The sequence below is a fragment of the Bubalus bubalis genome, chromosome 19 (genome assembly GCF_019923935.1).
Source record: "Bubalus bubalis isolate 160015118507 breed Murrah chromosome 19, NDDB_SH_1, whole genome shotgun sequence".
NCBI lineage: Eukaryota > Metazoa > Chordata > Mammalia > Artiodactyla > Bovidae > Bubalus > Bubalus bubalis.
In genome coordinates, this window is record NC_059175.1 from 24,527,393 (window position 1) to 24,553,249 (window position 25,857).

General features: G+C 40.8%; 1 protein-coding gene across 1 annotated transcript in view; it reads left to right on the top strand.

Annotated features, from left to right (window-relative positions):
• Positions 1 to 23,829: 23,829 nt before the first annotated feature.
• The window catches only part of ARL15 (ADP ribosylation factor like GTPase 15), a 578,537-nt gene continuing 576,509 nt past the window's right edge, over positions 23,830 to 25,857 (top strand). Inside the window, exon 1 of the mRNA XM_045163682.1 lies at positions 23,830 to 23,997. Coding sequence (XP_045019617.1) covers positions 23,995 to 23,997 — 3 coding nt within the window. The 5' untranslated portion in view covers positions 23,830 to 23,994. The remainder of the gene's footprint in view (positions 23,998 to 25,857) is intronic.

The window sequence follows — 25,857 nt, forward strand, 5'->3', positions numbered from 1 at the left end:
TATATTTATTTATTTATCATTATTTTTGGCTGTGCTGGGTCTTCGTTGCTGCCCTCAGGCTTTCTCAAGCTGTTGCAAGCAGGGGGTACTCTTTGTTGTAGCACACAGGCTTCTCCCTGAGGTGGCTTCTCTTGTTTCAGAGCACAGGCCCTAGGCACTTGGCTCAGTAGTTGTGGAGCATGGGCTTAGCTGCTCTGTGGCATGTGGGATCTTCCTGGAGCAGGGCTAGAACCCCTGGCCCCTGTGTTGGCAGGCATATTCTTAACCGCTGGACCACCAGGGAAGTCCTATTAATCTTGCTCTTTCCTGATTTCATTTATTTGCATTTATTTTTCAAATTCATATGGTGAAGTAGATACTTATATCACAATCATTCTAGCATCTTAATTTATTCTTAGATTTTGTTATGGTTTATATAATTGGAAGTATTGTTTTTAAACAGATTATTGCTAATATACAGAAGCTATTTATTACTTTACTTCATAAGTACAGTCTTAGCAGCACAAATAGTGTCAATGAATTGCTTAGATTGTAGTTTAAAATATCACTATTAGAGACTCCCTCATTAACTCATTAATTTGAAATGCTACTTTTATCACATTTACTTGTATATGTTCCTTGAACTTGTTTTTCAGTTTTCTATATTATTTTCTGCCAATTTCTATATTGAAGTGGCAGCTCTAAAAATTTAATGCTTTTTCTTCATTGAAATTTGGGGGGATATTTCGCTCCATTTTTATTTCAGGCAAACTTTGAACATAGACCAGTTTAAAAATAATGAAAAATTCATTGAGCTGTACGTTTACACATACATTTGGTATTTACTTTACTGGTGAATAAAAAAAAATTGGGCATTTTATTTGGAATTTCACTGGTTATGGAACAATTTGGGGAGAATTAGCATCTTATAACATTGAAGGATTCTTTAAAAGCATATGCTATTTCTCTATTTATTCAAGTATTTTTATGATCTTCAGTAAAGTTGCATAGTTTTTATATGCTTCTATGCCTTAAATTTATTCTTAGATTTTGTTATGGTTTATATAACTGGAAATATTGTTTCTAAAAAGATTATTGCTAATTTATAGAAGTTGTTAATTATTTACTTTATAAGTACAATCTTATCAGAACAAATAGTGTCAATGAATTGCTTAGATTATAGTTTAAAATATCACTGGTAAATCATTTTCCACTTGGGGTATTCAACTTAATTATAATATTTCATAGATATATTCATTCTATGTTCAGTTTATTAATAACTGAATTTAAGCTATATTTTTGGGGCAAGACCAATAGTCTCTCCAAGGTAAATAGCCAGGCTCTTCTGTTCTAATTTATTGGGCATCTGCTCTGATGGTGGACCAAACTGTTCATTTTCTGTGTGGCTCATAGTACCACCAACTGAAGTGCAATTTGAAACATGCCTTACTCTTCTTAGCTTCTAGGGTTATTCTAATGAATCATAAAAGAAAACTTTGTTGTTCAGTTGCTCAGTCATGTCCAATTCTTTGGACCCCATGGACTGCAGCAGACCAATGTTCTCTGTCCTTCACCATCTCCTGGAGCTCCTGGAGCTTGCTCAAACTCATGTCCATTGAGTCGGTGATGCCATCCAACCATCTCATCCTCTGTCATCCCCTTCTCCTCCTGCCTTCTATCTTTCCCAGCATCAGGATCTTTTCCAATGAGTTGGCTCTAATAAGAAACAAAAAATTATTGATTGGTCGCATGCCAAATATTTTGCCTATATTACTTCGGTATTCACAATAACTTTTCATCCATTCATTCAAGACTCCATTAAACACCTACCATCTGCCTACTCTCAGCTCAGAGTTTAGTGCTATAGAAAGACAAGAGAAAGGTTATAGCACTATGTGATATTAGAAAAACATCATCATAAGAGCTCATAAAAGGAATACCTAATTCAGATCTGAATTTCAGGAAACTTTTAAGTTGTGAGCTCAAAATAGAGGGGTGAAGGAGAACTGGAGTTATAATAAAGTTAGTATAAGAAAGGAACTTTCTTTTTCGTAGAAGGTCCCAGGCAGTGGGACCAAATTTACAAGTTAGAGATGTAGTGAAACAAAGGGAGGAAAATAATAAGATTTCAACATCCCCAAAGTTTCTAAATTAGGGCCCTGATCTTAGAGTGCTGTTAAGAATTTGACTGGTGCTATTTAGCAAGACAATTTAGCAATAGTATAGTCTCAGATCACTGCTTTAATTGGAAGTTAGTTCTCCTAAAGAGAGAACAAAATAAATGCTGAATACTGAGGTCTACTGAAACTTTACAGGCTCATGGTCCTTCAGACCATAGGCAATGAATCGATTGCTTTGCTGCTACCTACGGGGAACTCTGATGTTCCAGCCCAGGATCTCTGAATCATTATTGTTCCCTACCTCAACTTTATCCAGCTAATTCTATATTTTAACACCCAACACTTGACATTATTGACATCATCTTCCCCATAAAAGTATGCCTAAAATTAACCAAGGTATACAAATGAATGACCAAACTGAAAACTGATGGGAAAGATGGCGCCAGGCTTTAGAAAGCTACCAGAACTTGAATTCCATTAGGGTTGTTTTTTCCCTATTTTCTCCTCTTAGGAGAGACACCAGGTTTTTTTCCCACATGATCAAGGCATGCCTACATCTTTCTTTCAAGCTTTAAACCTTACAACTTTAGCCACTTTCAAGGCACCAACTTGATTCCTTGCTCCCAGTTCCCAAAGTCCCCAGGAGAAAGGACTTTAGCTCAGCTTAGATTAGGTACCCATCCCTGGTCCAGTCAACTACAGTCAGGGAGACAGGGTTCTTTTATACAGTATAGCTGCTTGTATGCTAACCCTATGGGAGGGGAGAATAGTTCTCTGAAAAGCAGGAGCTTCGGAGTTGAAGGTTGGTGAGTATAAAAGAGATAGACAGGTATGACCGCCACATTTAATATGAGCACTAAGCAGTCACTTGCATAATGAGATTTTATCATTTAATATTCTTAAAATATCTCCTTCCAACCCCAGAGGCAAAATTGTACCATTATATCAAAACTACCTGTCTCCTGAAACTTCAGTCAAAAAGCAAAATGGCCTCTGTTGCTTCTCTGACTTCACCTTGTCGCTCACCCCCTTATTTATTGCACTCCAGTCAGTGTTTCTGTCTATGCTTCAAACTTACCCTAACAATTACCCTTTTAGGACTTTAATAATTACTGTTTGCTCTAAAGTACCCTGCCACCCAGAACTTTGTATTGCTGACTCCATCAGGTTCATATCATTTGACAGATCCTTCTATAATTATACAATTTGAAGTAACTCTCTAATATATTTATTGTCCCAACAGCATTTATCAATATGTGAACATTTCTGGTAAAATTTCCTTGTTATCTATAAAAAGCAGCAAGTTGTAGAATATCCAGCTAAAAGTTGCATAAATTAGTTTATTCTTTTACTTAATGAAAGCATTCAGTGGTGGGTAGTTTCATGGTGGGTTATGTAATTCAACAATGCCATCAAGAATCCAGAATTGGGTCTTTTTGCTCTGCCATCTTGAAAGTGTTGTCCATGTGGTGTCTCATGACTTCAGGACAGCTGTAGGAGTGCATCATATCACAAAGTAGGATAGAAGATGTGGGAACTTCTAAGGGGCACACCTAAGGGGCAGAAAACCTGTCCAAAAAGCCTCCAGCTCACTTTCACTAAAGTTGCAATAACCATAGCCATGAAATTAAGACTCTTGCTCCTTGGAAGAAAATCTATGATAAAGATAGACAGTGTACTAAAAAACAGAGACATCACTTCACAATGGAGATGACAAATATCCATATAGTCAAAACTATGGTTTTTCCAGTAGTCATGTATGGATGTGAGAGATGGACCACAGAGAAGGCTGAGCACCGAAGAATTGATGCTTTCAAATTGCGGTGCTGGAGGAGACTCTTGAGAGTCCCTTGGACAGCAAGGAGATCAAACCAGTCAATCTTAAAGGGAATCAACCCTGAATATTCATTGGAAGGACTGATGCTGAAGCTGAAGCTCCAACACTTTGGCCACCTGTTGCGAAGAGCTGACTAACTGGAAAAGACACTGATGCTGGGAAAGACTGAAGGCAGAAGAAAGGGCAACAAAGGATGAGATGGTTAGACAGCATCACCAACTCAATTGACACAAATTTGAGCAAACTCTGGGAGACGGTGGAGGACAGAGGAGCCTGGCGTGTTACAGTCCAGAGGGTTGCAGAGTCGAACATGACTTAGTGACTGAACAACAACAGCAACAAAGCCAAAACTTAGCCTCCAGAGAGAAAGCAAGAGTCTGGCATTTCAGCTTCTATCCATCACGGAGGTGCGCTTTAACAGAAAGATGAATGGGAAAGGCAATGACCACCAGACAGGTAAAAAGGAAGATCCATGATATGGTCTTTCTCTATGTCTTTATCTGAAGAATGAAAACTTCACAAGACCAGACACCTGGCCCCAAGCCACCTCCATCTTCAAATTTCCAGTCCTGTGAGCCTATAAATTACCTTAACTGTCTAAGCCCTTTACAACCAAGAGAATTCTAAGTGATAACCCAGCACAATCTGATAAGTCCATATAACCTGGCCAATCTTTAGGCTGCACCAACAGGCCGGCTTAGCCCCTGGGGCCTATAATACTGCAGAGACACATGAAAATGTTTTCATTTTAATTTTTCTTAAAGTTACAGGAAAGAAATAATTCAATCTGAATTATTTTTATCTTCCTCCCAATGAAGGTATGAAATATGATTTTCAATGTTTTTATGGAGGAAGGGGCCCACAAAGGTAAAAGTGTGTAGAATTTTCTAAAGTTATAATGCAGTCCTGTTTTCATGATTAGTTTATAAAATTATTATCCTGCGAAGTCAATATAGGTTCCTCTAGAACTAAGGATGGTAGTATAGGATTTTGATAGTGGAGAGGAATTCAGGAAAATAGCCATATGAATCATATGATTTTTCAGAAATATGGTCGTAACCAGGGTACTCTCATGGGGAGTTGTGAAAACCGAGGGGTGAGGGCAATGTTCCTGGGAACCCAGAGGGTGAAAAATTATGGAGATGTGGGAACACGGTTCAGAGAAGGGAAGGAAGAAGTGAGAAGAGGTTGAGAATGGATAAAAGGGCATAAATATAATTTCCATGTATCACAATGATCTTGGCTATAAGTTCTGTAGGGACATTTTAACTCAGGGCTGTGGATACTCTTGTAGGATCCCAGCATTTTTCCCACTTTCAAACAAGCTGGTGGACTGCAGTCTCAGAATCAGTCTGTTGTCAGCAGCCGTGTGAGAAACATAAGACCAGGACAGAAGCCCTAGCTCCCCTGCCGAGTTGCCTCTCACAGGCCCCGTGACCATCTTTGATTCTGCAATTGGATACTGAGAGGGTCTGAATGACTGGCTCCAAAATTACAATAGTTTTGTAGATTATACATCAAAAGAATAGCTATGCAGAATCAAACCCCAAACAAGAGAGTTCCGTGAGGGCTGCAAGGCACCAGGAAGCATAGCAATTCCTTCCCTGTCACGCTGCTGTGGACAACCCTGCTTTGGGACCAGCCCATGAAATCCTGTAGCACTGTGCCCAGCAGCAGCACTGGAGAAAGGCTGCCTGGTGATCATCTGGTGTCCTCACCTGGCTGCTCATGAACATCGGTGTGTGTGGCGGGCGAGGAGCTGGACGACACCAGTTGAAACCGTCAGGTCTTAGGAAAAACACCCCCAACCCTACCCCCACATCACTGCTGTCTCCCTTCTGAGGTACTCAGACCACTAGAAGTTCCCCACTGCCTCCCTCTGTCCAAAAGGATATCAGGTTGAGATCCTCTGCCCATATTTTACTGTTTAAAAATTGATAACTTTTCTGGAAATGGATGGTGGTGATGATCACACAACACCATGAATGTACTTAAAGCCACTGAACTGTGAACATAAAAATGATACAATGGCAAAAAAAAAAAAGCAATGATCCAGAATATCAATGATTCATTCTTATATTTTTAGCTTTCTCAGCCCGTGTGCTGTCAAAATCCTTACTGTATATTTTTCCTCTAAGTCTGGTTGGTGGTATCTTCAAGGAGTGTTGGACATGCAATACCAGGTGTCCCCTTTGCTTCATGTCAGGCAAGAATCAATTTTGCTCTTGTCAACAACCGGCTGGCAAGGAATATCCGCAAGGATGTTGAAAGCAAATCTTCATGCTCTAAGTTTGATGCCATTGCAGTGACTTTGTTCCCAGGCTCCTTTGTTCTGAACACAAGCAACTGCTCAGTGAACCTGATGCTTTCCACATTACTTTCCTTGCCTCTAGATTAGAAACCAAGCCTTGTTCTCCTTCAGCTTAAATTTTTATTATTAAGTGGAACATATGGAATAATGCATAGAAACAGATAGATATGTATATTATAATGAACAGTTACTAGTATTGAAGAAAGAGATATCATCACACCCTGGAAGCCTACTGTGTATCTCTTACCCTTCCCAACTTCCTCTCCTCCCTGGAATAAAGTCTTGATGACCACAAAAGTAAAAGAAACTTCCTTGTCCTTCTTTTTTATTTTAACACTTATGAATAGTTCACCTAACATAATTCTTGAACTTGGCAAATTGAATCATGGTGTTGGAGTCTGCTTATTCATTTGCCCTGCTTCATAACATAACAATAGGACTGTTTTGTACATTCATCCCTTCTTCATTTGTGATCTCTTTAGAGACAGCTGTGCTATCTCAAGTTCGGTATCAGAGCTAAGAGATTAATTGCCTCCTAGTACTTCATTATTAAAAACTCTGTCTCCTTCTGTTACTGATTCAGCTGAGCAGGACATGAGATGTGCCCATGCCCAGGGGTGACATTCAGAATTGTTAATGAGTCAACAGGGACATCCATCAATAAGAACAGACAACAGCAGGAAGGCAAGGCGCTGGTTTGACTGAACATCAGCCCTGCCTGAGCCTGTACTCTTCCCGCTGCCTGGATCCACCTGTCCTTCAAGGTCTAGACCAGGGTCCAAATCCCAGCTCAGTCCCAAACTTAACAGCATAAGTTGGGCAAGTGACAAACTCTTAGTTTTCTTTTTGTAAAGGAGGAGATCAGGTTAGGCTATTTCTGAGGATTCTTCTAAATCTAAAGTTTTATGACAGGAAGAATTTTATCTGTATCTGCTTTATGACACTTAACACTCTCAATTTTACAATCCAGGTGTGTTCAAGTGGACCCACAACAAAACTAAGTAGCAAGAGGCCAGGATCTGGGATTGATTTACCTCTGAGTCCTTGAAAGGTCTAGTCCATTGAATATACCTGTTAAGTAAGTGATGAATTAACTCCCAATTCTATAATGCCATGGGCTTCCCTGGTGGCTCAGATGGTAAAGAATCCATCTGCAATATGGGAGACCTGGGTTCGATCCCTGGGTTGGGAAGATCCCCTGGAGGAGTGCATGGCAACCCAATCCAGTATTCTTGCCTGGAGAATCCCCATGGACAGAGGAGTCTGGCAGGCTACAACAGTCCATGGGGTCACAAAGAGTCAAACATGACTTAGCGACTATCAATCTATGATGCCATTCCTAACTACTTTGATCTGTTTTATTTTTTCCCTGAAATTCTCTGTCAGTCACTTGGCTTTTAATCTTGGACTTCCTCTTACTTTTTCATTCTGTTGAGGATAAGAACTTAAATGTTTAATCTCATTTTTACAAGCAAGACAAAAGATTCTCCAGGAAGCCATCACCCTGTTTACAGCAGTATCAGAACCTAGACTTCAGGGATGTTCTGTGTTTATTGAATAAATAGTTGGCACTCTACCACAAAACCATGATTCCTTCACCAAGAAGATCACTGAGTTCTGGCAGTCCATTTGGGCTACTGTAACAAAATACCATAGTCGGGGTGGCTTAAACAACAAACGTTTGCTTCTCACAGTTCTGTAGGCTTAGAAGATCAAAGTGCAGGGAAATTCAGTGTCTGATGAGGGCTCTCTCGCTGGTTTGTAGACAACCATCTTCTCACAATGTTCTCACATGGCAGAAAGGTTGAGGGAGCTCTCTGGGATCTCTTTTATTATAAGGGCACTAATCTCATTCTTGAGGGCTCCACCCTTGTGACCTAATCTCTTCCCAAAGGCCTCAGCTCCTAATGCTGCCACACTGGAGGTTAGGATTTCAACATACGAATTTGGAAGGGATGCAAACATTCAGTTTATAGCAAGCACAGCTACCACTCTATGAGACTGAAGATGGGGGGCCCTACTTAGTTTTTCCATTTCAGGGCTCCACAATATGGACCTTCAACTCAGTCTGGGCAGTGGAAATATTATTACACTAACACTATTCTTGTGGTGGGGGTGGGAGTTTCTTTTCCATTAGCAGAACTCTGAAGAATTTCAGTTTCATGTTGAGAAAACATTGTCAGAAGTTCTGAGCTTTCCTTGGTGTGGGAGTGTTAAAGGCTTCTCGCTTTTCAGGCTCAGCACAATGCCAAGCACTGCCTGACTCAAGTGCCAACACCTTTTGGTATCTGTGGAGTGAATAAAAAGTTAATCAGTCTGATGAGGCAGTGGGTTGCCTTCTGTGGCCAAGCACTAGCGTATGCATGCAAATTAAAAACAGAAGCCTATAAACTGACCCAGCTGTACTACCTCTAATGACTCCAAGCTGGGCTCTCAAGTATTTCGCTATTTTTAAAATCAGTCATTTTTCCATGCCTGCATTTTGTTTTACCATACCACATATGCAGCAAGAATTTTTCCATGAGCTTTAAAAATAGACATAATTATATCCTTCTCGATAGTTCTCTCCTTCAAAATTAATGTTGTGATAATTTAAATCTATGGGATTTTTTTTTTTTCTGGGCCCTCTCATTATGCCTCAAGTATTTTGTTCTTTGTTCTACAAGTTATACGGGTGACAACAATCAAGATATTTAATCAAAGTGAATGTAATGAAGGAGTAAGCCATGACTCTTTCCTGGGCTGTTTAGACATAGTCTGGTTTACTTTTAAAGTCACCTTGGTGATAAGACATATAGGATAACAGGAACTAGGACTTAATATGGAAGCAGTCTTTCTATAGTGGGATAAACCAAGATTAATGCACCAACCAAGGCTCCTGGGGAGAAATCTGAACATAGAGGGTACAGCAGCAAGAAATATGGGGCACATTTTCCTATTCTTCATTGAGATAAATAGACTAGGGGTGTTTGATGCCAAGAAGTTGATTGTAGCCTAAACTCTAGCCCTGGCTGAAACTAGATCTTCCTGGAGAAGTTACAAAAATAATACATGTGCACTCCAGACAATCTGGAAGATACCAAAATGCTTAAAGTTTTTTTTTTTTTTTATTAAAAATTAGACAGCCATAGTGTCTCTGCCGTCTGATTATTGTTCAGTCCCTTTCAAGGATTTTTTAAAGGAAAATGTGCCAAGCAAATTGAGACTAACTTAGCAGGTCCAGAAAGAGTGGACATCAGAGGGGAAGACTCCAGAATGCCGAAAATGTGATGTGGTTCTCCTAGAGTCTATCCTCATCTTTCCTGGGAGCAGGCCCTGACAGTGACCTAACGGCAGCGCCGTCTCACACTCCATCTGCCGCACCAGCCAACCCCCCACCTTGCAAATCCAGGGCTCTGCATTTTGGCATCTTAAGACACAGAAGATTCTACTAGGAGAATCCCAGCAAGCCCAGCTCTTGGCCACCTGCATCTCCTGCAGACCAGGCCCTCCTGCAGCAGTGAGTCCTACTAAACTCAGTGTAGGTTTCACAGTCCCCAGTATAAGGAACAGAGTCTCCACTCTCCATTTAGGGAACATTTTCTGTCCATTCAGGCAACACCTCCAGCCACTGGCCAGACCCAACAGCCGCCTACAGGTCAGACTCATGTAAAGATGAGCCACGATTTGCTACACCAAATACTGCAAAATGAAAGCAAAACCAAAACCAAAACGTGATCCTACATAAATTAGACTAAGAAGGGCCGAGTGACAGCACTGCTATGTCTGAAGGAACAAACCAAGGCTGAGAGATTTCACTGTGACGTGGCTTGAAGTCTCCTCCTCCTTGGAGCTGAGAGACAGAGCAGAACAGCTGCAGAGTGAGACCCCTGGGACACCCCACCCGCAGCACCTTTACTGTGACAAAGAGCAGCTGGGAATTTCTTCTACTAGCAGTTCAGAAGATAGACTTCTGCTTTGACTAAGGGAAGGGGCTGCATAACAACAGAGGTTTAGGGGGTGTAGAGGGTGTTGATGGCTAAGGAAGCATTCCCATTCCTCACCCCTCCAAGGATCAGGATGGTAAGCACTGGACATTGTAATCTGAGGAACTGAAGACTCCTGCCACTTCCAGAAGTCCCCATCCCCCAGCTCAGGAGAAGACTCTTCAGTCAGAGTGGTCTTAAACACCCAGGTAAATTGCATGAGTGGGCTTCCCTGATGGCTCAGTGGTAAAGAATTGCATGCCAATGCAAGAGATGAGGGTTCAATCCCTGGTCCGGAGAGATCCCCTGGAGATGAAAATGGCAACCCACTCCAGTATTCTTGTCTGGAAAATTCCATGGACAGAGGAGCCTGGCAAGTTCAGGTTGATGAGGTCACAAAAGAGTCGGATACATCTTAGCAACTAAACAACAACAACAACAAATTATGTAAGTGGTACAGATGCCCATGGCTGCCATACAGCCTTCTCCCTTGTAACATGTACCTAAAATTTCGTGGGGAAGGACTCAACATAGTTGAGCAAAGAAGAAAAAAATGCAGATTATTTTGCATGATTTTCCAATACCACACCAAAGTAAATGATTACATCACTACATTCCTGCCTGAGATAACTCTGATTCTGACTCCCAACTGGCAGACCTGTGAGCTATGCATCTGGTTGCTCATCTTGTTTGGAAGGAAAGATGGCCAGCAGTATAGATGTACTCTCTAAGATTATGGGCCATGGCTAACGGTTTAGATGGATAATCAGCGGGAAGGAATACGATTGGGAGGCTGCTGACAAAGACGGCTGGGAAACGAGGATGTGACCACACCATAGGCACACAGAGTATGAACATAGTCCTGTCTAATGCCAGTGCTCCCCAAAGAGCAAGTTTGTAAGTAGAGCACTTTAATAATCAGGTGGGCAAGGTGGCCTTTTTGGGGCTATCAGTCACTGTTTTCCTTGCTCAATGAGTTCTGAACTAGACAGGGATGAAGTTTATGTATGGATCACAACATGTATTTCTTCTCACCAGGCTGATCTGGCTATAGCTGCTGCTGAGGCCCAATCTGCCACCAGTAGAAACCCATGCCAAGTCCTGATATGGCACCATTCCCTGGGGGCAGGAGTGGGGAAAGAACTAGCTAGCCATCTGGGGGCAGATTGATTACACTGGATCACTTCCATCACAGAAGTTGCAGCGCTTTGCTCTCAATGGAATGGATAACTGCTCTGGATAGGGACTTGCCTTTCCTGCCTTCATAAACTCCCTTCTTCCAGCTCCTACCAGATCCTTCAGCTTCTTCAAATCCTGGGCCAAAGGCATGTGTAGCTCTGTGGTGAGAGGTGCCAGGTTCTTCTGCAAGTCAGCCACAGCATCAGAGTTGGAGATGGTAAGAGACAGACGTGGATTCCAGACTCAGGGTTTGAAAGAGTGTTTAAGGAAGGTACTATTTACATTGGTATGGGCAGGGTTAGGTAAATCAACAAGGGATGAAGCCATACCAGAACTAGCTACAGAGGAAGCCATTACCATCTCCGTGCATGAAGGGACAAAGGACAGAACCAATGTTACTACAGACCAATGCAAGGCTGAACTAGGCAGGGAGCCTGCCAACAAGAGCAGTAAATGTGGATGGATACAGCCATTGCCACACTATGCCACGGCAGGAGAGGAGTAGGCAGAGGAATCAGAGAGTGAACACAGGAGGGTAAATTATTTTTTAGCCAGTATCTAGCTGGAGCAGTTCATTTGCAGGATCAATCACAAGTTCCTTCACAGTGTCCCCCAAAAGAGTATACAAGTTATTGCAAACTCCACATTTGTAAAATTGTTCAATTTTCTCTTCTTTAAGGAAACTGGAACCCAGAACAATTTTAAATTTGTTAGTGGGAAGAGACTTTAGGTTGATCTGTTCAGGCTCTTCCTACTCTTTCATGGTCTTCCTAAAATTGAGAAGAATAGACAGTATGTGTGTGTGTGTGTGTGTGTGTGTTTATGGCATAAATATTGTTGAGGCCTGAAGTTCTTCCATTTGCACATTTACTCCACTTTTTTTTTTTAAGATTGGGATATAATTGGCATATAACACGTTAGTTTCTGGTGTACAGCATAATGATTCCATGTTTGTATATACTGTGCAATGATCGCCATGGTAGGTTTAGCTAACATCCATCATCACACATAGTTATAAATTTTTTTATCTTTTGATGAGAACTTTTAAGATCCACTCCCTTAGCAACTTTCAAATATACATACAAATATACAAATATTATACATACAAATATACAAGTATTATAATTATAGTCATCATGCTGTACATTCCATCTCTATGATTCAGTTTATTGTATAACTGGAAGTTTGTACATTTTGACCACCTTCATCCATTTCACCCACCCCTATCCCCTGCCTCTGACAGCCACCAAACTGTTCTCTGTGTCTATGAGTTCAGTGGGTTTTGAGGGGGAGGGAGTTCAGTTGGTTGGATTTCACATATATGTGAGATCATACCATATTTATTTTTCTTCATCTGACTTATTTCACTTAGTTTAATGCTATCAAGGGCCATCCATGTTGGAAATGGCAAGATTTCCCTCTTTTTTATGGCTCAATAATATTTCATTGTATGTATATATATCACACTTCCTTTATATATTTATCAGTGAACACCTAAATTCCTTCCATGTCTTAGCTATTATAAATAATGGTGCAATAAATTGCATTTGAGTACTTCCTAAGTACTTAAAATTGAATTAACTCATAAGACCTGAAATCATAAAATTCCAAGAACACAGGGGGAAAGTTTCTTGACATTGGTCTTGGCAATAATTTTTTGGATATGACACACACATAATGGAATATTACTCAGCCATGAAAAAGAAGGAAATTCTGCCATTCATAGCAATATGAATGGACCTCAAAGACTTTAGGCTGAATGAAATAGGCAGACAGAAAAAGACAAATACTGCATGATCTCACTGATATGTGGACTCTAAAAACATCAAACTCACAGAAACAGAATAGAATGGTATTTGCCAGAGGCTGAGGGCTTAATCACTGCAGATGGTGACTGCAGCCATGAAATTAAAAGACGCTTGCTCCTTGGAAGAAAAGTTATGACCAACCTAGACAGCATATTAAAAAGCAGAGACATTACTATGCCAACAAAGGCCCATCTAGTCAAAGCTATGGTTTTTCCAGTAGTCATGTGTGGATGTGAGAGTTGGACTAGAAAGAAAGCTGAGAGCTGAAGAATTGATGCTTTTGAACTGTGGTGTTGGAGAAGACTCTTGAGAGTCCCTTGGACTGCAAGGAGATCAAACTAGTCAATCCTAAAGGAAATCAGTTCTGAATATTCATTGGAAAGACCAATGAATATCAGTCCATTCAGCTGAAGCTAAAGCTCCAATACTTTGGCCACCTGATTCGAAGAACTGACTCATTGGAAAAGACCCTGATGCTGGAAAAGATTGAAGGCGGAAGGAGAAGGGGACGACAGAGCATGAGATGACTGGATGAAAGACTGACTCTATGGACATGAGTTTGAACAAACTCCGGGGGTTGGTGATGAAGAGAGAAGCCTGGTGCGCTGAGTCCATGGGGTCACAAAGAGTCGGACACCACTGAGGAACTGAACTGAACTGAGGGGAGGAGGAAATGAGATGTTAGTTACATGGTACAAACTTTCAGTTATAAGTTTTAGCATAATGACTATAATTAACAATACAGTATTATATAATATATTTGAAAGAGTGTATAACAACAAAATGGTATTAATAATTATGTGATGTAAAGGATGTGTTAACTAACATTATTGTGGTAAACATTTCACAATATATATGTGCACCAAATTATCACATTGTACACCTTAAACTCACCCAACACTATATGCCAATTATCTTTCAGTAAATCTGGGGGGAAATGGAATTACCTCTTGTGGAATACCATCTAATACGATATAAAGTGATACTAGGGCTTCCCTGGTAGCTCAACAGGTAAAGAATCTGCCTGCAATGCAGGAGACCCCAGTTTGATTTCTGGGTTGGGAAGATCCCCTGGAGAAAGGATAGGCTACATGTTCCAGTATTCTTGGGCATCCCTGTTAGCTCAGCTGGTAAAGAATCCTCCTGCATTTAGAAAGATGGTAATGATAACCCTGTATGTGAGACAGCAAAAGAGACACAGATGTATAGAACAGTCTTTTGGACTCTGTGGGAGAAGGAGGGGGGATGATTTGGGAGAATGGCATTGAAACATGTATAATATCATATAAGAAACAAATTGCCAGTCCAGGTTCGATGCAGGATACAGGATGCTTGGGGCCAGTGCACTGGGATGACCCAGAGGGATGGTATGGGGGAGGGAGGTGGGAGGGGGGTTCAGGATTGGGAACACATGTACACCTGTGGCGGATTCATGTTGATGTGTGGCAAAACCAATACAATATTGTAAAGTAATTAGCCTCTAATTAAAATAAATTAAAAAATATTGAATCTTAAAAAAAAAAAAAAAAGAATCCTCCTGCAATATGGGAGACTTGGGTTCAGTCCCTGGATTGGGAAGATCCCCTGGAGAAGGGAATGGCTACCCACTCCAGTATTCTGGCCTGAAGAATTCCATGGACTATAGTCCATGGGGTCGAAAAGAATTGGACAGGACTAAGCGACTTTCATTTTCAAAGTGATACTCAGTCCAATTATTAAGGTAAAATAGGCACCAAAGTCTACCCCAAGGACGGGGTCTTAAAGCTTTTTATCCTGCTTCCTAAAGCTCATTCCTAGCTCTTGTCCTGCCTTGTGACAGCCCTCAGGAGCGGTTAATCCTTCAGGTGGTTCTAATTACAAACAGCTGTACTGAGTGTCGCTCCAATGGAAAAGTCCAAAGGAAAGTCCCTTGCAATACTCTGAAGTTGAGACTCTTCTCACTCTCAGTTTCACAAATGATGATTTTGAATCCTCCAGATACAAAGGGCAAGGCCAGCTCCTAACCTGCCCTGTGCTCTGCAAGAGTGTGTTCTACCATCTGCCAGCTACTCCCTTATCTGGATACAATATTAGATAATGGAGGCATCCTCAAGATTCTGGAGCCAGCTCTGCCTCCCCTCTTCCTTATTCCCCACAATTTAATCCCTTAAACTCCTCTTGTGGTTTTTTTTTTTTTTTTCCCCCATAACAAACAGTTGCTGCCTTCTTCTACTCACGCTTATTACCCTGGTCTTGAGCCTTATCTACTCATCCTTAGATTGGCCTCAGTACCTTTTAACTGAGCTATCTGCTTCTAAACTCTTCTCTTACAGTCTTCCCTGTTTTCTTGGAACCAATACTAATTTTAGAACAGCCCCTGAGGAAATTATGATAGGGTTCTGGTAGAGCTTGATCTCCTCAATCATGGAATCCAAGCCCCTTTCAACTAGCCACATCTTATCTGCACAGGGTGGCTCACAACCTGATTTTGCTATTCCAGTCACGCTGGGTCCTTAAAGGTCATGTTCCATCCTGCCTTCTCAAGTCACTTAGAATGTCCCACACCCTCCTCTGAACCAAGTTCTTTATCTCAGGATCTTTTGTGTTCTTTCAGTTCAGTTCAGTCACTCAGTCGTGTCCGACTCTTTGCAACCCCATGAATCGCAGCACGCCAGGCCTCCCTGTCCATCACCAACTCCCGGAGTTCACTCAGACTCACGTCCATCGAGTCGGTGATGCCATCCAGCCATCTCATCCTCTGCCGTCCCCTTCTCCTCCTGCCCCCAATCCCTCCCAGCATCAGAATCTTTTCCAGTGAGTCAGCTCTTCACATGAGGTGGCCAAAGTACTGGAGTTTCAGCTTTAGCATCATTCCTTCCGAAGAAATCCCAGGGCTGATCTCCTTCAGAATGGACTGGTTGGATCTCCTTGCAGTCCAAGGGACTCTCAAGAGTCTTCTCCAACACCACAGTTCAAAAGCATCAATTCTTTGGTGCTCAGCCTTCTTCACAGTCCAACTCTCACATCCATACATGACCACAGGAAAAACCATAGCCTTGACTAGACGGACCTGTGTTGGCAAAGTAATGTCTCTGCTTTTGAATATGCTATCTAGGTTGGCCATAACTTTTCTTCCAAGGAGTAAGCGTCTTTTAATTTCATGGCTGCAGTCACCATCTGCAGTGATTTTGGAGCCCCCAAAAATAAAGTCTGACACTGTTTCCACTGTTTCCCCATCTATTTCCCATGAAGTGATGGGACCAGATGCCATGATCTTTGTTTTCTGAATGTTGAGCTTTAAGCCAACTTTTTCACTTTCCTCTTTCACCTTCATCAAGAGGCTTTTTAGTTCCTCTTCTACTTCTTTACCAGTGTTTGAATTTTAGACCTCAAAAGTAGTTTATTTTTATTGTGCAGCCTAGATCTTAATGACCCTTCTGCTAGGACCCAACTCCTGGAGGAGGACATGAACTAATCCTTGACAAATATGGGTGACAAAATTGCCTTGAGTGACTACTATGCACCATATACCTACCATCTGAAGTGCTTTAAAGCTTATACATGTGTTAAGTTTAATCCAAGTAACTCTATGGTGCTAGTTTTTATTATCAGCATTGAACAGATGAGAACATTAAGGTATGGAAAAATTAAATAATTTGCCCCAAATTGCCCAGCCAATAATAGGTGGATTGTGAGTTTAAACTTGCATGGAATTTGTCTCCCAAATCCAAGTTACTGAAGATTCTCTTAAAAGCAGGAGATGGACCTTTGGTGAGCCTACAGCACATCTTAGTATTTAAGTGTTGTTTTCTCCCAAGTAGTTGATGCTATGGATCAGATACAAATGTATGCATCAAGAATTAAACTACCCTATTTTATGAGACATGGAAATTGAAAATTATCACAATTTCATATAAAATTTCATATCTGTGGTTCTTCCAACAGAAATCCTTTCTGAACAAAGGCACTTTCAGGTAGTGTAAGCATTTTGTCTCCTAAGGGATTGCTTTAGCTTTTGGTCATTTGATGGATTGCTTACACAGTATTTCTTTTTCCTGAGGCTGATTTAACTTGCTTAATTTTTTACTTGTCAAACCAAGTGAACTTGATGAACCCTTCTGAGTTACAGATTTATCAAAAACATCTGTTAATTTACTAAAAATGCACCATGGCCTAAATTGTCCCTTACAAAAGCAGCATCTTGTTCATATACAAGCAGATTTCTATTTCTGTCTCAAGGGTTGTATCTGTGATGTTGTGAAGGCTGGGACATCACTCATTATCAACCTGCACGTTTAAACAAGTCATGATTGCCCTTCCTGCTTTTCTCAACATAAGGACTGTTTTAGTCTTTATAAAATGTAGCCTATCACTGTTGATATGAAATAAACTGCATGACCCAGTAGTGACCATTTTGGTTTTAGAACTTCAGACAATGGTACAAAGTTTAGTTTTGTTTTGTTTATGCTCAGCCTGTGCTGCATTTTATACAAAATAACAGGAAATGTTAGTAACTCAAATGGAGCCCCAAGGAGAGGTAAGATTCGAGGATACTACTGCCACTACCCCAACCCTGAAAAATACGACAACCAAAAAAACCATACTCAAGGGACCAACCCTATTATCCTAGAGTCAAGACAAAGGCTTTGGTCCTTAATAAGTCTTAATAGAGGCTTTTGTATGAAATGGACTTGTGCTGTCATATGCATTTCTTGGGTTCACACATTCTTAAAGATTTTGAGAGTAATTTATCCAGTTTTAGGATTGTGGTGTGTCAAATCATTTTCATAAAATGATGTTTGATATCCTGAGAGCTGAATATTTTGTTATTGCTTTGTGCTGTAAAACACCCTATGAACAATAGGTGGTATGAACAATACCACTGGCATCTGTGACTGGCGGTCCTCTATACATCCAGTTATTGTAGCCTTTTCCTGAGAGATCTTGGCAAAGAAACAGAGACCCACCCATCACAATAACCAAGCATCTAATGACTGAATGATTTCTCATAAGAATGTTAAAAGTGAGAGGAAAAAAGTACGACTCAGTTTCTTAATTTTGAGTAAGAGCTACACGTGGTTTCAATATGATTAGAATTTCCTTTTCTCACTATAAATAAATAGTTGGCTTATTGAAGTGTCTCTCTGTGGAAAAACAAAATTGTTTGTCATGCTATGACATGAGGGAGTTATCTGAGACTCCAGCCTTCCTACTGAAGAGGATCATATCTGGGCTCTAAAACTTTTGAAAAGGTATAAACTAAGTTATCACTTATCATTAGTGAATTAAGATTCAGGGCTATCATGCATCAGGAGACATTTGCTACTTTTCTTCTTTTCCTTCTAAATATGTCCTAAAAATTGGGGACCAGTGAGGATTATTGGCATAAGACAAAAGTAGATACAGTCCATGGAATTATCCAGGCCAGAATACTGGAGTGGGTAGCCTTTCCCTTCTCCAGGGTATCTTCTCAACCCAAGAATTGAACCAAAGAGGGGTCTACCTGCATTGCAGGAGGATTCTTTACCAACTGAGCTATCAGGGAAGTCCCAGTTTTCCTTGATAAATTGATTTAAAGCATTGCTTATGTGTTAGTACTTTGTATGTGCTCTGGAACACTAATCTAGTAGTCTAGAGATTATCAAAGTAATACCTTGCATAGAGGACATTTATAAAAATAAGTTACTATGAGTTTGAGACAAAGTAGTTTTTCCAACACAGCCACACAGCCCTTTCCTATAATATCAGTATTTCACTTCAACATAATGCTCACAATAGATATATTGGTTACAAAGAGAAGTGCAGTAATCCTGCACTTGTGTGCATGGGCAACTGTCACAGAGAGACACAGTCTTATGTCCACTATGTAGCACACAAGTTTTTGTTCACTCACTGGAGTGCAGACGTGGTTTTCACCAATGCAAGTGGGCCAGTGAGGCCAAGCAGCCAAATAGAATGTGTCTGCATTTGAGTTGCAGGTTAGGGTCTTCTGATACACTTGACTGCTTTCACATAAATGACACAAAATACTGATCTTCATGGCACACAAAACCAGCCTGCTTTTACTGGACTCCACAGCTTAACAACTGCTTTTGATTTTATTTTGAGCCACACTAAAGAAAGCCAAAGAACAATCAGCAAAAGTCACCCCCTAATTGCTCTTTAGTTTATCCGTTTGCTTAGTTTCTTTCATTTCATCAACATTTTAAAGATGACATTGCAACTCCAAAGCTGAGTAATTTTCCTGAGATCCTAAATGGTCAGTGGCGGAAGAAGCAGGATTCTTTCATTTCTTCAGACCAGGTCAAAGGCACTGTTTATGAAATACACATGCTTCCCACAAAACTTTCAAGACAGAGAAAGATAACAGCCTGCACCTGAGTATTCAGTGCATTGTGATTTAATCCTCACAACAAACTTGAGGCAGTTATTTATATTTTATCTCCATTTTAAAGATGGGAAAACTGTGTCTCAGAGACGAATGATCCTTCTTGAGGGCACACACCTAATAAAGTCCTGACTGAAACTTATTTCTACATATATGCTATTGAAGCTTGATCTTAACCATTTAGCTACCAGAATCAGAATTATATGAAATGACTGCCCCACCATATGTAATGATGATGGTATAAGTCAGCCATTGCTCTTTGGACCCCTTGAAATCCCAAGAAATCATACTATGCCTTGGTCCACAGTTTCTTTCAGCTTATTAATAAAAGTGGCTAAATCGCTCAGGCTGCAAGGTTATGATGCCCTTTATAAAGCCAGAATGATGTCTACCAATCTCAAATATCCTTCTGTTTTCTGAACTACTTCCTTGGAGGCAGTCTGAGCAGCAGAAAAACATGATATAACACCTGGCATGGTATTCTTCCTTTGTTTCTGCCAGCAGGTCCAGAAACACTACATGCACTCCACTGGTCAACCATGATGTGGCTAGAACATACACAAGCACAGAGTGAATAAAAAGAGGCCATGATTGAACAAACATGTCCCAGAACTCACTTGACGTAAGACAGCACTGAAGGTTGTCCATCAGCTGAGAGTTTACAAAGAGTGATGCAATGAGAGGCCTCTGCGGAGAGCATGCCGTACTGTCTCCTCCTCCAGCTCCATTATCTTGGGTCCTCGAAACCACTTGAGTGCATGAAAAAAGACCACAGAAACTTAAATTCCAATCTGAAGGAAAACCTCTCACATACAAAGCATTACGATGTATCAGTCTGTGTGCAGCATTAAAAGGAATGTGCAGGCACAGGTCATGACAGACAGGGTGGAAGGCACTGGAAAACCTGGCCCTCATGAAGCCCCCAGTTCCTTAGATACAGGTTAATTAATTGATAGTGAAGTAATTGATAATAAGTTAATGTTTATGTAAGTTTTCTTCACTATGTTTTCTTTTCCTTCTAAGAAAAAGACCTGGGATTTAAGTAATTGATTTAAAAGTAACTGTTTCTGGACAATTTAACTTAAAAATAACTTATTTTGAAAGAAAAATGAAATCTCAACAGTCTTCTTTTTCCCTTTGTTTTATTATAGGCTGTGGAGGCTGTTATGGAGTGGCAAGACACACTAGTGGGTGGGGGGGAGGTAAAAGCAGAAAAGGAGATCATGCTTGTGCCACAGTCAATCCATGTGGAAGGAACATAAACGGGCGCTCACTGACTCCATCAGCCTGCCAGAGAGAATCCTGAACTTTCAAATCCAATACCTTATTCCTTCCTCTCCAAAAATTCTTTTTTGCTGTTCAGAGGACAAAGCCAACACCCATTAAAGGAATGGTCGTGAGGGAAAAAAAGAAGCCAGGGAGACATGTTCTGTATTGGCTCAAGAATAAAGAAATTAATGACACAGAGGAGAAATTAGAGACAGAGCTGTCATGAAGAGGCATTAAATGTAGTTTAAAGGTGATACCACCACCCATCAGTGGGGAAAGAATGAGCTGTTTAGCAGATAGTGATTAACTGCTGTTTAACAGATAGACCTGTTAACTAGACAAACACAGGTACATTTCAACCTAACACCACACACAAAAGATAGATTCCAAATTAATAAAAGACCCTAAAGTGAAAGGTAAGGCCTTGAAGTCATTGAAGATGTAGACTCTTGCCTTTGTGGCTGGAAAGAACTTTTTAATTTCAAAAGCACCAGCCCTAAGGCCCAAAATTGGTGGATTTGATTACATCAAATGTTTGTTCAGTCAGGGACATCATGGACAAAGTTGAAAGATGACAAAGTAGGAGTTACATGTTAGGAACATTAGAATAATTGCCTATTTGGGAAGTGATAACCACTTTACTGGGATAACAGGAGTAAATTAAGAGAGGGACCCTGAATGGACCAGTAATAATAGTATATGATGCCATAAGCTGAGGAATCTGATCCTCTCAACCCTCTACACATGCAGTACCCAAATAATGGTGTGTTACAAGAATCTCAGGCATTTTGTTGACAAAGGCTTCTAAATAACTCAGAGGAAAGACGTAATTAGAAGGGTATTTTCACAAGTGTTGCTCTTGATCATGCTTTGGGCATTTAATACTCAAGTTGAGAATGATCTCCCCTTTCAAATGCCTTAGGCTACTGAATTCAGCTTCTTTAAACATGACACACTTCAGGCACATGGACCACCTCAACCCCCCAATACCAATTTCTTTTGGGTTACATAACTGTGAAGCTAACACACACACATGTGCCAGACACTGATGTATGCTCTGAGGATGCACAAACCAATAAGACACTGTGTCCTTCCTCAAGGAATTCAGTCTAGTGGGAGAGAGAACAGAAACGGCAGCAGCATCCAACAGTTACATAACACTGACTACGTGCCAGGCACTGTTCTAAGTGCATAACATTAACTATTAATCCTAATAGCCCAGTGATGTTGGCATTTGTTTCCTTACCTATAAAACGGGGTAAATAAATTACAGAAAAGTTACCTAACATGCCTGAAGTCACAGAACTAGAAAGAGGTAAAGCCAAGATTCAAACCCAGGCAGACTGGCCATAGCATCTATACTGTTAACAACTATACACAAAGCAGTATGATAAATGCCAGTATATAAATATGGATTAATGCTTTGCTCACAAAAAGAAGGGAACTCTCTTTAGATTAAGGGTAGTTAAGGAGCAAATATGATGTCTTCTGTGATTTTGAATGTTATTATTTTGAATCTATAAATCAATTTGAGAAGTCACATCTCTACAAGTCTTTCCATTCATGAAGATCATAAACATGCAAGATTTAAATTTCTCTCAAAATCTTATAGTTGTGAGACAGGCTGGGAGGAGCTGGGAACAGAGCAGGATATTATGTACGCACCCTGCACACAGCACCACCAAAGGGGAGGGCAAACCACCCAACCTACCCTCCACCACCCAACCCCCCGACCCACACCTCACTCCATATAAGAAACCAGCTCATCTCACACTCACCCCCGGGAGTGAGCACACGAAATTGTTATTTTTCTTCCCTTATACTGCAGCATGAGTCCCAATATATGTTTGCCTGAATTTCTTATCTGGCCTCATATCAATTTCTATTGATTAGGGTGTCCAGGAACCCTGCTGCTGCTGCTGCTAAGTCGCTTCAGTTGTGTCCAACTCTGTGACCCCATAGACGGCAGCCCACCAGGCTCCCCCATCCCCGGGATTCTCCAGGCAAGAACACTGGAGTGGGTTGCCATTTCCTCCTCCAATGCATGAAAGGGAAACGTGAAAGTGAAGTCGCTCAGTTGTGTCCGACTCTTTGGAACCCTGGATGGTATCAATTGTAAGAATTATACTTAGGTGCTTTTAAAAGGTCATTTTTTTTTTTTTTTTAGTGATTTAAAGGGGATATTTTATTATTTCTCTTTGACTAAAACATTTATTTCTGTTCATTTGCACTTGCATTTCCAATACTTAATGGTTTTTTAAAAGGTCTATTTTAGAGGTTATTTTTAAATACATCGCCTAACTTTGTGGCTAAGTAACTAGGAATATAACTTTATATTGATTTTCAAGGATTAACAAGGTTTTATTTTTATTTTAATAATTAATATGTAGCTTTGTGTTTTGCCCCCATAACCACTATGTGCAGATGAGCTCTTTATTCTTTCCTCTTATTGTTTATGTTTATACTTTTTGTATAAACAGCTTTCTCTCCAGGAGGTTCACTATAAGGTAGTACAGAAGCCAAGATAATTGCCAACCTTGTCTTTTTCCTGACTTTAAAGCCAAGGCTTTTAAATGTTTAATCATTTAAATATGTTTGCATAAGTTTTTGTAAATAACCTTCACAATCTGAATAAATTCCCTTTTATTCTTAGACTTTCAACTGGGAATATTGTTATGGGCTGACTTGCCTACCCTTACTCCCAAATTCATATGTCCAAATTCTAACTTCCAGTACCTTAAAGTGATTAGATATGCACATAAAGCCCTTAAGTTAAAACGAGACAGTTGGAGTGGACCCTAATCCAGTCTGAATTAGTTCAGTTCAGTTGAGTCGCTCAGTCATGTCCGACTCTTTGCGACCCCATGGACTGCAGCAGGCCAGGCCTCCTTGTCCATCACCAACTGCCGGAGTTTACTCAAACTCGTGTCCGTTGAGTCGGTGATGGCAAGGTGAATGGAGACTTGGCAAAGAGAGGAGATTAGGACTCAGGGAAGAGACCCACCCACATCAGGGGTGCGCGTGCGCAGAGGAGAAACCCCGTGAGCACAGGCAGCCGGCAGCCGTCTTCCAGCTACGGAGGGAGGCCTCAGAAGAAACCAGCGCTGGAATAGTTCTGAGGATGGAATATTTTGTTCCTAGAATGTGCGGTAGAACTTGATGGTAAGCCATTTGGTGCTTCTTTAGGAAGGTTTTTAAATTGCTATTTCTTTAATGATAATGTCTTTTTCCCCACTCATTGCTTTGGGCATTTTGTGGTCTTCTTGGTCTGGAAATGTTCTGGGTTGTGGAATGTTTGCTAGAATTATTTGATACTTTCTTCCCACTATGGCCATTGTTTATGTCTAGAAAAATCTAATTGGTTTTTAGGCCTCCATGTTGATGTGCTAATTTTCTTTGTTCCACTGCTTGTCACTTATCTTTTTGTTGATTGCCTCGGCTTTCTTCCAGCTGTACTGAATTTACTCTTTGCCTTTAGGTTTTATCTGGTGTCTCTGGGGTCAAGCTCTCACCAGTTTAACCTCAGAAGTAAACTTTCACTCTGCTCTTTCACTCCACTCTGGGCCAGTGGGGTGGTGCTCTGACTTAATAGAGTGAGGCAGATCCTGGAGCTTGTTAAGACTCAAAGCTGTTCTGTGTTTTCAGCCTCTCAGTTTAGAATCAGGTGCTTCTTATTCCTGAGCTAGTGGGAGTTCGGCAACAGGAATCAGCTTGCTTCTTGCTTGGCATTTTTACTCTAGAACTTATTTGTCAGTCAGTTCTCCCTCTGTTCTGCAATGATAATTGTCACTTCTCTCTCCACTGTTTTACAAAATGGTTGATCCTAAATTGGTGTCTCTAAATCTCTCTGTGGATCTTTTATTCTCTTACTGGCAAATAGATGTGGATGAATTGGTCTTATTAATTCTACAGCAATCTAAGGGAAAAAGATATTCTGGAATTAGGGAAGGAAATTCCTCACCTCAACTACTTAATATGTGGTATCTGGAAGGTCATTTCATCTGTGAATTTGCTATGAGGTTTCATGGTGTCGGGTGGGCTTGTTAATTTTTCTTTCTACGCTCACAGCTGACCACCTCAGGAGGTATTACAGGGTATGCTCAGGCAGTGACACAATAACACAACAGGGTTGGTTGTAGTAAACAGTGAAGTCCATACACTTAGCAATCCACCAGTCTTCCATTGCGCAAGAGCTATGGACAAGGCACCAAGCCAGGCTGTCGAGGGAGGTTCAGGCATACACTTGTGGCTGACATGGAGATACAACATTCAGTAAAGTACTGCCCAGTTGTCTGGTGTGTGATTAGCTGACAGTCTCCAGTGGTCAGCCTTTCTGGACTCTGCTTCAGCCTTGGAGTCCAGGTTGTGCTTTTCTTGGACTTCTCCTTTCTTTGGGTGGCCCCACCCAGTGACTAAACAAAGTGGCGGTATAAGGGTCTAGCCATTTCTGCCCAATTTAAACTCCTCTACTGGGCAACTGTTGCTTGGGAGTTTCCAGTAAGACTGGTAGAAACTTTGCCAGGTATGTATAATGTTCTTTTGGTTCCCTGCCCCTCTCCAGAGGCAGTTCTTTTCTTTCACAGGTGTAAAATAAATCTTAGTAAACCTTTTGTATTTATAAATCAGTCTTAGCATTTGCTTCCCCAAGGGCCCAACCTTGAGGTTGAACACAGTTCAACATGAAACATGGTTCCTCCAAAGCCAGCTGAGAAGAGAAGAAATTCAGCAAAATGAAACAATGAAAACAGTGTCTATCACTGACAAGAATGATATGGATTATCAAGCATGCGTCTGTAAAAGCTGTGACTGAACCTTTCAGATGACAAGTATCATGAGGGAAGGCAGGTCGATTTGGTTTACTGAATTTGTCAAATAAGTTCTATTTTTTTTTTTTTTAAAGAAATGGCTAGATCTTTATAATGTTATTAGGGTCCCTAGGGAATTAATATTACATTTCATTACGGGAAGATCCTCTGAGAAGGCAATGGCAACTCACTCCAGTATTCTTGCCTGGAGAATCCC